At 39.3% G+C, this 12,764-nt stretch overlaps 1 protein-coding gene across 1 annotated transcript; it reads right to left on the minus strand.

Annotated features, from left to right (window-relative positions):
- Window positions 1-383: 383 nt before the first annotated feature.
- Window positions 384-12,752, minus strand: cacng4b (calcium channel, voltage-dependent, gamma subunit 4b). The gene is made up of 4 exons (XM_058406071.1): window positions 12,205-12,752; window positions 3,811-3,894; window positions 3,537-3,677; window positions 384-2,706 (listed from the first exon to the last, which is right to left on the minus strand). The coding sequence occupies exons 1-4, from the start codon at window positions 12,422-12,424 to the stop codon at window positions 2,186-2,188; spliced, it is 966 nt and encodes a 321-aa protein (XP_058262054.1). The 5' UTR covers window positions 12,425-12,752; the 3' UTR covers window positions 384-2,185.
- Window positions 12,753-12,764: the final 12 nt, after the last annotated feature.

A 12,764-nucleotide genomic window follows, 5' to 3' on the forward strand; every position in this document is an offset into this window, starting at 1 on the left:
TAATGCAGTATATGCCACTTATCACAGTTACAAGAGGACTGAGTATGGATTGGCCAAGCATACTGACTTAAAAACAAGTCAGGAAGGACATTATTACAGCAGAAATATTCAATGATTTAAGAGGCTGGACAAATTAATAAAAGCATAAGGTACATGTTAAAATCATCGCAGAATATTTACATCTAGGAAGGAAGATGCAGATCAGATATATCTTTTTTTTTGTCATATCGTAACCTATACTATTTGATTTTTCTCAGTGTGTGTCATAAAAGCAGGTCAGCATCATCAGGTTGAAAGGACATTTAGACAGGTAGCATTGAATGTCCATCAGTGGACACCCCAAATATTTCCCTTCAGATGAAATAAAAATATACACAAACAAGTAAAACATGTGCCCTGACTTCGTTTATTTAAGTGAGCAAGGTTATAGTGACGTTGTTAGTGGGAGCGTTATACTGAGAACACCAGAAAAGAAAGAAGTTGAGGAGAGAAAGTGTCGTCTTTGAGAAAGACAGAGCGCTATAGGCATGTAATCGTGATGATGTCACAAAAACGCCAAAAAGGCCTTTGGAACCACTCTGATTATAATAGCTAGAGCACGCACAGTCAAAGGATCATGGGAAATGCCAATATTCAAGACCAACCATTCACCATGCTATGCAGAGGCATGGTTCTAAGTTCACGTAGAAAATGTCTTAGTAAATGAAGGTAGTTATATATACAAGTAACTGAGATGATCTGTCCCATGATGAGTCATTCACCGATATGCACTTGACTGAAAACTATACAGTATTCTCTCACCACCATAAATGTCCTTGTAAACAAAAATGACAAAGTAAAAGGTTGCACAGACATGCCGTTATATTGAGAAAATAAACAGTGACAAATTACGTTTCTGGCTGGCACGCAGATCTGAAAGGAATTACAATCATGAGTCTCAAAGAACTAAGACACGAATGAAGCGCTGGTTTGGCCTCGTTGATGCAGCTGGCAGTCTTTCATTCTTCGTTGTCCTAGATTGTTATCGGCAAACGGACCTCACCATTGAAATGCTTCTCAATGCTGACGGGCTCTTTCAGTTCTGGGTGTCTGACATTTCTCAGCCCAGCGTTTATCTTCATACTTTCACAATGTCACAGTCCCAGCAGCACACAATTCAGATTTACACAGTGCTGCGTTAAACCTGCATGGAGGACAGGCACAGCCACCCTTCAGATTACACCCAGATCTGATTCATAACACCACCAGAATACACTTCAGTTTAACCCACATCCGAGACCCAGAGGTCCTTGTCGCCGAGGATGACGGCAGTGGAATAGCTTTCGTCTTCGATTCGTTTTATACAGAGAACGACACAGGTGGTTTTCAACTGACAGCTGATGGCACATCATCAACGTTGTCATTAAAAATATAATATAAAGCTTCACAGTACTGAAATACTTTGTGCTTGCCTTGCATTTTCTCCTTCGTATCCATATCTTTCTGTTTCAATGTGTGTAAGCCTATTCCTAGTTTCACAAAAATAATTGAACACAGTATGCTCTGCAGTGAAAATACCTACAGCATTAATCAGCTAAAATCGCTGATCCTGATAAGCAGAGAGGCACAAAGATTAGGTAATGACAGTTGTGTTTACAGACATGTGACACAGACAAGGCAATACAGGGTTCAAGTATATACAAAATACACAAGAAGGGAAGGCTTAACCTGTGAGACTACTTCTTGTAGCACCATTTTATATTTGGATAGTCATATTTAAAATGGTGAATTTGGAATCTCCACTGCTTCGATGATTCGTGCCGAGAACAGACTTCCTATGAAAGTGAATTTGTTTGTTGAATTTTCACACTTTATATAATTCCACACGGCACTATTCAAATATTGTTTGTAAAATGGATGGCGTTAGCTATACAGATTTACCACAGCTAGTCTCTTAAATCCTTTCTTACTAAAGCTTCAAGGAGGAAACTCTTGGGCCAAAACACAGGTGAAAGAGAAATTTAAGGATTAAATGCTGTTGTTGAAGCCCATTCAAATTCCCTCAACAAAGGTAGTAGTCTTTAGGTAGTTGATTCATCGCAATAATTGAACTAGTGCTTCTACTAAGCCATTAGGCCTCAGTGGTGCTCTTATGTTCTATGGCCAAAACATTGTATTTCTATAACATTACTGTCATTAAGCTCTCTCATACTGGTGTTGTCCTCCTGTTGATGGTGTCATTCAGGTCTTTGGGAAAACAGTTGTGCACTTGCAGGAATCCAGAGTCGTGTTCAGGGCTATAGGAGCTGTCAGTCCCCGATTTTAGCGGGTCTCTGCTCAGTGTATACATGTTGATCTCACCCAGAGGCACGGAGCTCACCATCTTTATTCCGACTGGAGAGGCCTCACGGGACGCCTCCGTGGAGCGCGAGCTGGAACGCGAATGTCGCCGCCTGTAGCGGAAACTGGACATGCGCGAATACGGTGAGGAGGACGAGGTAGATTTGACAAACTCTCGCCGTGCTTGGAAGCGCACCTCTTTGTTCTTTTCGATGTAGATGTTCACAGCCAGGACAGCAACCGCCTCGGCGACGATGAACGAGAGAGCCCCAAAGTAGAAGGACCAGCCGTAATTGTACTGGCTCTTCTTGTCCTCGTCACGCTTATCACTGGGATCACCAGTGTTGCTGGAGATGTAAACGATGATCCCAATGATGTTGCTCAAACCTAAAACATTATAGAGATATTAGTGCCAAGAAGCTATTTTGTTTGGTCTTCTTGCTTAAACTTAATTAAATATTTCCATCCATCCATCCATCCACTCTAATCCTACTGGGTTATGGGGAACCTGGAGCCTTTCTTAGGTGACTTAGGAAGGACCCAAGGCAGGGTACAGCCTGAACAGGATGCCAGTCTATTGCAGGGCACAGCTGCACACATTCACACACAGCAGACAATTTAGAGATGCCAATCTGCCTACACTGCAAAAATTAGTGAAGAACAGAAACTCCACGCACAAAGTGGAAGCAGGAATCAAGCCCCCAACCCTGGAAGTGTGAGGTATGCATGCTATCCACTAAGCCACCATGCCCCCTTTTGAGGTTTTTGTTGATGTTAAATTAAACTTATTGGTGTTCCATAAAGAATTTAGAGATGCACTGATACCACCTTTTCTCCAGTACATGTTTTTGGTTCTCATCAAAATCAAAACTGATATCAAAATGAGTCACCTACTGAGTATTAAGCAAATAAAGACTTCCTGGAACATTTTTTTCAAGCTTTGTTTATAATGGGTAGCAAGCAAGCAAAGAAGAGAAAAATGCTGTAATACCTCCTCTTGATATTTTCACAGAACAGTTTGCAGTCTGCTTTGCTTTGATCGATAATTGTGAAATAACCTTCAGAAGTCACACAGCATCATGTAGTATTAGAGCTTGGTATCGTGTCATATTTTGTCTATTACCAATACCTCCTACCAATATCAGTATTGTTGGTAAAAACCCTCCATGTAGATGATTTATAGAACATTACGCAACAAAGACTCGTAAGCTTTTTACCTGCTGCCACAAACAGGATCCCGGCACTCAGCAAAATGTTATTCCTCTTGTTGTAGATGCGTCCTAATCCCACACACAGTCCCCCTAGAAGTAGTAGAACGGTACTGAGAATGGGGAACACACTGGAGGCACGTACTATACCTAAACACACACACACGCACACACATACACACAACCAGGTCCCGGGTTAGTTGTAGGATTTGGTATTATTTCTGTTTTACAAGACACAGCATTTCCACTGGCCAAATATAATGCTTAAAAGAAAGTCACTCACGTAGGAGGTATTCTGAGCTGTCAGTGTCATAGTCGTTGTCATCTGGAAAGTGATTGATACGGTAACAGCTTCCTTTGTTGAGACCTAAAGATGAATAAAGTTAAAATTAGAGTCATGATGAAGTGATGTTTCAGTGACTAGGTATGATGTAATATCCATCACTATCCATATTCTTGCACGAGCTGTAGTCTGTTTGTTCTGGCTCATTATAGTAGGTTAGGTGAGTAAATATTCAATTCAATTTTATTTGTATAGTGCTCTTAACAAATGGACAATGTCTCAAAGCAGCATTATTAAAATATAAAAATTATGTTTGAAATTATAATTAAATTTATGCCTAATGAGCAAGCCTGAGGCAACACTATCAAGAAAAAAAACTCCCTGAGATTATATAAATATAAGAAACCTTGAAAGGAACCAGACTCAAAAGGGAACCCAACCCCATCTGGGTGACACTGGAGAGTGTGATTATAAATAATTTACTTTCTAAACAGTATATAGTCAAATGGAGTTGCGTAACCAGGAGCTTTTGAGTAATATACTGTATAAGTATGAGCATCAGCATGATTTCTGAATTCATTAACACTAAAGCCATCAAATGTTCAATGATGAAGACCTGAGCGCAAATCCGACTACCGCAACTGCAGTTCAAAGCTTAGCGCCATAGCCTCCAAGTGTTTCTATCCACAGCAATCCCATATATTACCAGGAAGTCCATGTGCGGCCCTCCTCAGCAGCAGTGAGCACCGCCAAGTGATGGGACTCCAATCAGAAGTAGAAAATCAGGGTGAATAATAAGCATGAAGCAGTTTGTTGAATTGGTGTATTCAGCGTAACCTATGCTATTTTCCTTCAAAGACAGAAAGCAATTTTAGGAATGTTGGCAAAGATTTTTTAGTCTGAAGAAAAAAAAAGATTTTATTGGCATTGCTAAGAATGATCAGTATTTCTGTCATTTATTAGAATTCACCCAGCAAAACTATGCTATACAGAATGGCTAATAGTTTATCTAGGATACTAATATTATTTGGGGCTGCAGCTGTCTATCTGTGTAGCTATTCTGACATATTGTCAGCATATGACAAGAAACAAAGTGGACAGATTACTGAGTACCATGCAGCAAAACCTATTATTTGTTTTTGCTATTATATGGAGACATTTGAGTTTGATATCAAAAGATGAATGTGAGACAATAGCACAGAACTTCAGCTTTCATTTCCTCAGTGTTGAACAACATGCCATCTTTTGTTTAATCCATTTTCCAATTGGTCAAAATGATCAGAACATGTTACTAGCAAGTGTTGCCCAGGCGTGTCATGTTAGAACTACTTTTCTAATGACTGAACAATTAATAGCTCTGAATGTCTACTTTTGGTTTGACCTGAGAAGACGGCATTTGTTAATTTGTTAAAAAGAATAAACCAACATGTAGTTGTCTATGGGAGAGACACAAGCTGAGAAAAGATGGCAGCCCAAAACAAGCATTGGCCATAGCCATTACGACAATCAGGAATGTCCTGAAAAAGAAAGAAACCACTGTTATACTAACAACCAGACATCAAACAGGCAGGCATATGAAAGCAAGAGCAGTTGATGACAGAAACAGCGTGAAAGCCATGAAAAATAACCCTCAAAAACATCAATGACATCACCAACAACCTCCAGAGGGCAGGGGTGAAGGTATAACAAGCCACCATTTGAGATCAGAAATATAGAGGCATCAGAAACCAGCTTGTAATTTGCAAAAACAAAATTCTAAGTGAACCTCTACCAAAGTGATGGAAAGGCCAAAGTGTGCAGAAAGAAGTCAAAGGGTCTGCTCATGATCCAGGACATAAAAGCTCTTCAGTCAAACATGATGTAGATAATGTCATGGCTTGGGCTTACATGACTGCTTCTGGATCTGGCTCACTAATCTTTATTGATGATGTAGCTCATGAAACATTCTGTCTGCTAATTTACAGAGAAATGCTTTCAATCTAATTGGGAGGAAATTCATCATGCAGAAAGACAACGACTCTAAACACACTGCCCACACAACAAAGGACTTCATCAGGAGAACAAGATGGAAGGTATTAGACTGGCCGAATCAATCGTCCAACTGAGCATGCATTTCTCCTCCTGAAGAAGAGACTGAAGGAAGACATGCAATACTGAAGGAAGCTGCAGTATTAAGCCTAAGGAAGCATCACAAATGTGCAAAAGTGGACTATCTGTTCCAAAAGTACCAAAGGTGAGATGTTTTAAGTTGTTAAAAACAAACCCAAATGTCTTCAGTGTAGAGCAAAAACAAAAGAATTGGTCCAACACATTTAGAGAAGACTGTATATCTATATCATATTTATTTGAAATATTGAACACTGATTTGGGAATATTAGATTTATTTAACTTTGCCTAAAATAACAGAAGAGATAAGCAGAAACACAGTTCTCCCTGGAAAGCACAGTCATGACATAATATCTAAATAGCTCTCTGTACAACATACACCCCACATCTCAAACAGTTCTACGGTTAAAATAGAGTTTATCAGCAATGTGCCATGATGAGCTCTCCCTGAGCTCTATGTGAAGATAGGCAGGCTGCACTCTCCGACACATCTTTTGTGGCCCAGCTTGCCATTAATTGGGTCTGGTGGTTAAAAAGTAGCATCAAATTAATGAGTATTAAATAGGTCTGAGAAATTAGGCCACGTTTTCTTGTCTAGTCATTGTAAAAAAAAAAAAAAAATAATAAAAATTTCAGGAGCTGTCTTCGGATAGCAAAAGCAGCATTACTGTATATGAAAAACTGTGGCAAATCTTTCTACTTATATCTAACATTTTATACTTATATATTTATCAACACAAGTACTATCTGTGTGAATATACTGCATGTTAACCGGTATAAAAGATATAATTATATAAATATACATTATATAAATATAATGTTTTTCTCCATCCAATTTTAATCAAACAGGACTGAGTATCATTAGATCATCTGGACCCTGAACACAAGGACAGCTTGGACTTTCCCCATTTGTCTCCCCACTGACGACAGGACTGTATATGAATGCATAATGCTATGTTGTAATGTAGGTTGTTTTTAGCATTCTTTATCAATTGGAATTTAATGCACTATTCCTGATACTATTCCAAATACAGGCTCAACAAGTGACAGACACGTAAGTATGCAATGATATCCCTACTACAGATTTGTGCACCAGTATAACAAATAACTATGACAAAACAAATTAAAAATGTACTGCCGAAATTGTAGTAAAAAAAGGAGTTTCATTAACAAGGTGCTTTTCTGCTTGATCTCCAGACATGGTGCAACAGCACTCGTAGAAACAGAACTTTTCAGTGCTATCAGATTAGGGATGCTCTTCTGTGGTTCGGCTGCTTTTAATCACGCAAATCTGAGAAAAAAAAGGGTCTTGAGGATGTAATTTGCCAGATATGTTTCTACCGTGAACTGATTTCACTGGTATGAATTCGTGATCTTTCACTAAAAAAATATATACATGCAATCATCTGGTAAGAATAAACTTCTGCCACGTCATTACTCAGTCTACATTTTTTAGCCACTTCCGTATTCCATTTTTCGGCACTATGATCAGTTCTTCAGTTACAGTGGAATGTCTGATTACAAAATCTGTGTTGCTGTGTATTTCTAGCAGTGCTGCATCAGTACTTTACATTGCTTACTAAGAAAATAAGGATTATTTTTGAAAAATTACTTGAATCTTTCACTGAATACAAATATGAAATTTAGAGAAAAACATCACGCCCCAAATTCTAATTTCAGCTATTTCTGAACTTGGAGAGTATTATTCTGTATGTATCTGAACTACAGAATAATACATAGTGCTTATCTTACACTTAAAGCCCATTTAATTTATTTTCCTTGATGAAAAATCAGCCCAGCTTTTCATGTGTCAACCTGCGAAACCCTTATACATCCTTACACCCAAATAACAGTTGAATAAGTCTGATTCTTTCTTCAGGCAGTTCAACTGAAAAGCTGTTCATATAAATGTAGACAATTCGAAATCCATCAGACATATGGTTCAGTCCTTGTATTAGAGAACAAAGTGTGTAAGGAGAGATCGAATTGAGTGACTTGAGACCGCTGATTTATGAGTGGCAGTTATTAGCCCGGTGTCTTTGGTGCGCCCAGTCTCATAAAGAGGAAATGAAGCCCCCCACTTAACAGAAACACTCTCAGAGATACAGAGAGAGAGAGAGAGAAAGAGAGAGAGAGAGAGGCCATATGTGTGTATCTGTATGTGCGACAAAATGAGAGCTCGGTCCCTCAGGCCTCCCTGGAGGTAACAGCACTCTGTGCTGAGCGCATGTTCTCCATGGCAACCTCAGGGCTGTTTCAACAATTCGATTTCCATAATGTCTCAAAGGGTGCTTATGACATCTTCATTGTGCTTTAATACAGCAGGCGGCTGACACGTGCAGCGCCAAGACTGATCCCTGCACAGCCTACAGCTGTCACACCACTGGCTCAACTCGACACATGGGAGCACTTTACTGGTCCTGTGAATTAAGGTGACATAGCCAATCATGTCTCTATGATGCTGTTTCTACCATGTCTTGTATTGATTTTTTTTTTGACGAGCACTTTGGAATGAACGGATAATACCTTCTTAAAGGAAACAAATACAGATATAACAGGATCTGTGCTATATGTTGGTTAGAAATCATGCCAGAAAGGTTTAAAGGGCAAGTGATTTGTACATCCAGAATTTGATCATGCGTAAAGCAACAAGAAAGTCGGATAAGTGGGAGGTTTTTCACTTTCATGAGAGTAGATTTTAAGCGGTCAGATTATGTAGCCTGCAGGCCAAAGAAAAAGACTGAGCTCATTATTCCTTAACATAAACATTCCTTCACATTGCAGCATTCATTAGTTTATCCTTAGCCTGGTCCTTTTGTGGTGCTTTAATATAGGTTTCATAGTTTGTTTATATTTATCTTTCATAAATAGAGCTGGATAAATTAGTTAAAACATAAATACAAACAAAAATAATTTATAACTCTGAGAGCAAAATATTCCTGTGCACATCTCTAGTTAAGACCAGTTATGAACCTGAGTGACATAGCAAGAGGTTGAGAAACTGTCAGTGCTGAAAATTCTACTTTTTTTCAAGTGTTTCCTGGGGCATAGTGGTTCATAGTTTCTATAAAAAATAATTCAAACATCTGGATTGTGCCACACCTACTCTGGCTTTAAATCCAGAGACAGCTATGGATATTCCGAATAATAAAAGATACAGATTGTAGAATTGCGATACATCTCAAATTGAGACCTTGTTTATTTGTTTGTTTGTTTGTTCTAACAAAGCCTCCTCTCTCTATGAGGCAACAGGTCCCAAATTATGCAAGACTGACCCATGGGAAGGTCAAGAGCTTGAAGGCTGTGCCTGGCACATGCTCCAAACTTGTAATCGCTCCCATTACTCAGTCACAGAATTCAAGCCCGATGGCTAATTAGAGACTGCGTGGCCTTTCAGTGCTGCATTTTAATTACACATCTGTGGCGCACACTGGGAATGGAGAAGTGACAGCACTTCCGCCCTTGAAACATCCCCAACCTGGCAAAGGGAGTGATTATATCACCAAGGGAAAACAAAACCGAGCACTCAAGACTCAGATCCATATTGACCCAAAGCAAATGTTATCTCATGGGCTACGATAAGCCCAACTGACAGCCATATATTGATGCTCAAGCTGTCTTGCCCTTTTTGGGTTGAGCATTGACCTTTAAAGGATTCGCATCGAAATGTTCTCAAATTCTATCTTGCCACACTGGGGTGATTTTTAATTAGCAAATTTTTTTGAACAAAAGATAAGGAAATTTATTTCATAATCCATAATTATGCCAGGCAAAACAGTAAAAACAAAACAAAACAGTAACACCCCATGACATAAATTGTATTCAACATCTAAAGAAATAAATGATTTATCATCTAACAAGCTAGTAATAAAACAAGTAATAAACAGATACGGATAGTAGAATTGCATAAACCGCAACTAGAGACCTTGTTCATAGAGGTTTGTAGTATATGTAAAAAATAATTTAAAAAACATCTGGATTGTGCTACACCTACTTTGGGTTTAAATCCAGAGACAGCTGTGGATATTCCGAGTAATAAACAGATACAGGTAGTAGAATTGCAATATACCTCAAATGGAGACCTTGTTCCATCAGTTTTATAAAAGTACTGATGACTCCACTGATATATCAGAAAAGTATAGTCATCATAATATCAGTATCACCCAGCCCTACGTTTTGTACAATTGTGTGCTAAAGAAAATATACTGAGGATATGCAAACTATTCCTAATATAATACAGTCAGTGCTTCAGGTTCCATTCATGGTTCAACTTGCAGCACCTTGATTCTCGTTCACAGCCTTAGTCCCTGCAGAACAGCTGTTCACTACTTACTCCTGATAAATGATGCTATTTTATCATGATGTGATTACACGCTTGTTGACTGGATAGGTATAATCGCACACCAGGAAAGCTTGTTAGAGCTCCAGGAACACAAATGCCTCCATCACGAAAAAGACAGTTGCTTTCAAAACAAGTTTAATGTTCTTTTTCATTACCGTTCTCTTTGCATATGTATGATGGATCGTGATGTTTTCGTGATTAAATGGCACTGTCTCTGTTGTGTGTACAAGGCTGAGTGAGATAATGAGTGGGAAAACTAGTCAGTCCTCTTGATTCAGGGTCACCAGCCTCACATTGCATTGAGGAGAAAAAAAAAGGTAATGGTGTCTCATTTTCTTTTTTGGTGGACAATGACAAGAAGCAATAGATTCGTCTATTTTTAAAACCTTGGCCATGTTACCATAGCGATTTCTGACACGTTGTTGCCAAGCAACAGCATCAAATACAATAAAGGCATGAATGAAGGCACATACTTAAGAGGAGACTCTTGACTGCATGCGCTTTGCAGTCCATTCACCCCTCTCCAAACCAAAAGAGAGAGAGAGAGAACAAACTCTTAAACTGTGACATGAAGGCTAAACTAAACAAACATTTATGAATGACTGCTGGGTAGCTTTGTGAGCTAAACTTGGTTAACATGCTTTTAATTACAGAAAAACATTAAGAGAAATCACATATTGTAATAAAATTCCTGAAATTATGCCCGGTATTGTAAGTCTGACCAGTGTCATTTGTCGCATTGATTGTTCTGAACAAATATATATATATATATATATATATATATATATATATATATATATATATATATATATATATATATATATATATATATATATAACATTAAAATCACTGAAAGGGAAAGGTGAAATGAATAGCATTGATTATCTTGCAACAGCACCATAGGGTGTGATATTAGGCAACAAGTGAACAGTCAGTTCTTGAATTTGATATGCTAGAAGGAGGAAGAATGAGCAAGAGCATCTGACAGACTTTGACAAGAGCCAAAATGTTGCGGCTAGATGACTGACTCAGAGCATCTTCAAAATGGCAGCTCTTTTTGGGTGTTTCAGTTACGCAGAGGCCACTTAATTGGTGTTGACTTAACATCTACGTTCATCCCAGATTTCAATTTAATCTTGCATCTGTGGGATGTGCTGGACAAACTGGTCCAATCCATGGAGACCCCACCTCACATCCTACAGGTTTTAAGGGATCTGCTGCTAACGATGCTGTCTGTGCTTCCATAAAATTCGTCGTATCACTTGTATGACTTATATCCTGCATGCCTTAATATTTTTAAGTATATATATTCTGTTACATTATGTATATGCATACACATTATTGGCCTGGCTTGGCTGGAAACTAGATATTGTGATCTGCTTTCAGGTATTATAATACAAAATGCCTTTCAGTATAGTGGAATAACATTTTAGCCACATCACTTCTCTTTTTATCAGCATTTCTAACATTAGCATTTGGTTCTACTTTGGTTATTTTTTTAGGGTGGGGAAAACCATTCCATAACGTTTTGTGAACATTCTGTTTTGGTTCCTATGGAATGTTCTGGAAACTTTCAGGCGTTAAAAGCTTACTTGTAGCTATTGTTTTAGGTGTTACTTTACTGTCTCCTGACAGGAAGTTTGCCAAAATGAACAGCGCTAACTTTGTTAACCAGAAGACACACACACACACACAGTTACTAAAGGAAGACCAGATACAAACGTCTTGGGTTATAGTCTGCACGCGCTTATGACATTACATGCGCTGCGCTGCGCGACGCGTCTTTGCGCACAAGACAAAGAACAAAAGATTTTAAACGCTCATCATGTGGTCTAATAAAAAAAAGATCTTAATGTTACACACAGATTTCACTGGAAGTTTCCTCGCGCTGTTTTTATTTTCCTTTCAGCTCAAAACAAGAATTAAACATCTGATCCTAACGGTACCTTCTATACAGCAGATTCTCCAGAGCCCGGAGTGCGTGAGATCGCCACGAGTTTTCTTGGGTTGAGACTGAGTGTCGTCCGTCATATTGGTCGCGTTGCAAATGTACGCTCTGGAGTACAGCCAGTAGTCCGTGCCTATGGCGATGGTCATAAGGCTAAACGCCACGAAAGCGCCCGCGGTGGCCAGGAGCAGTTGAACCGCACGGTCGCACCAAGCCATCGCACCTCATAATAATCTCTCACTCGGCCTTAATTTTTGTCTCGCACGCGTGTGTGTGCGTGTGTGTGTGCGTGTGCTTGGCCACAGCTTGCGCTCCTTTTGTTCCCGCGCTCGAGCGTCAGGGCTGGTTAGTCAGCGCGCGCGCCCGGAGCCACAGCAAACTTGCGCGAGGTGAAAAGCGCGCGGCGCCTCCATGTGTCACTGCGCTCAGCAGGAGCCGCTTTTAAAGCAACGCGGTTTACTGTAATCATTTTCCCCCTTTTTTTCTTAGCAGAAACTAAGTCTCTCGTCCTCTCCCAGTGTCTCGAGTTTTCTTAGACAAATGGAAAGGGTTTTTTTT

This window comes from Hemibagrus wyckioides, linkage group LG02 (assembly GCF_019097595.1).
Source record: "Hemibagrus wyckioides isolate EC202008001 linkage group LG02, SWU_Hwy_1.0, whole genome shotgun sequence".
Lineage (NCBI taxonomy): Eukaryota > Metazoa > Chordata > Actinopteri > Siluriformes > Bagridae > Hemibagrus > Hemibagrus wyckioides.

Excerpts from the sequence above, each read along its gene's own strand:
- cacng4b (XM_058406071.1), bottom strand. The coding sequence starts at position 12,424 with ATGGCTTGGTGCGACCGTGCGGTTCAACTGCTCCTGGCCACCGCGGGC. Across the intron at positions 3,895-12,204 it reads GAGAATCTGCTGTATAGAAG|GTCTCAACAAAGGAAGCTGT; the intron begins GTACCGTTAGGA and ends ATTCATCTTTAG. Across the intron at positions 3,678-3,810 it reads CAGCTCAGAATACCTCCTAC|GTATAGTACGTGCCTCCAGT; the intron begins GTGAGTGACTTT and ends GTGTGTGTTTAG.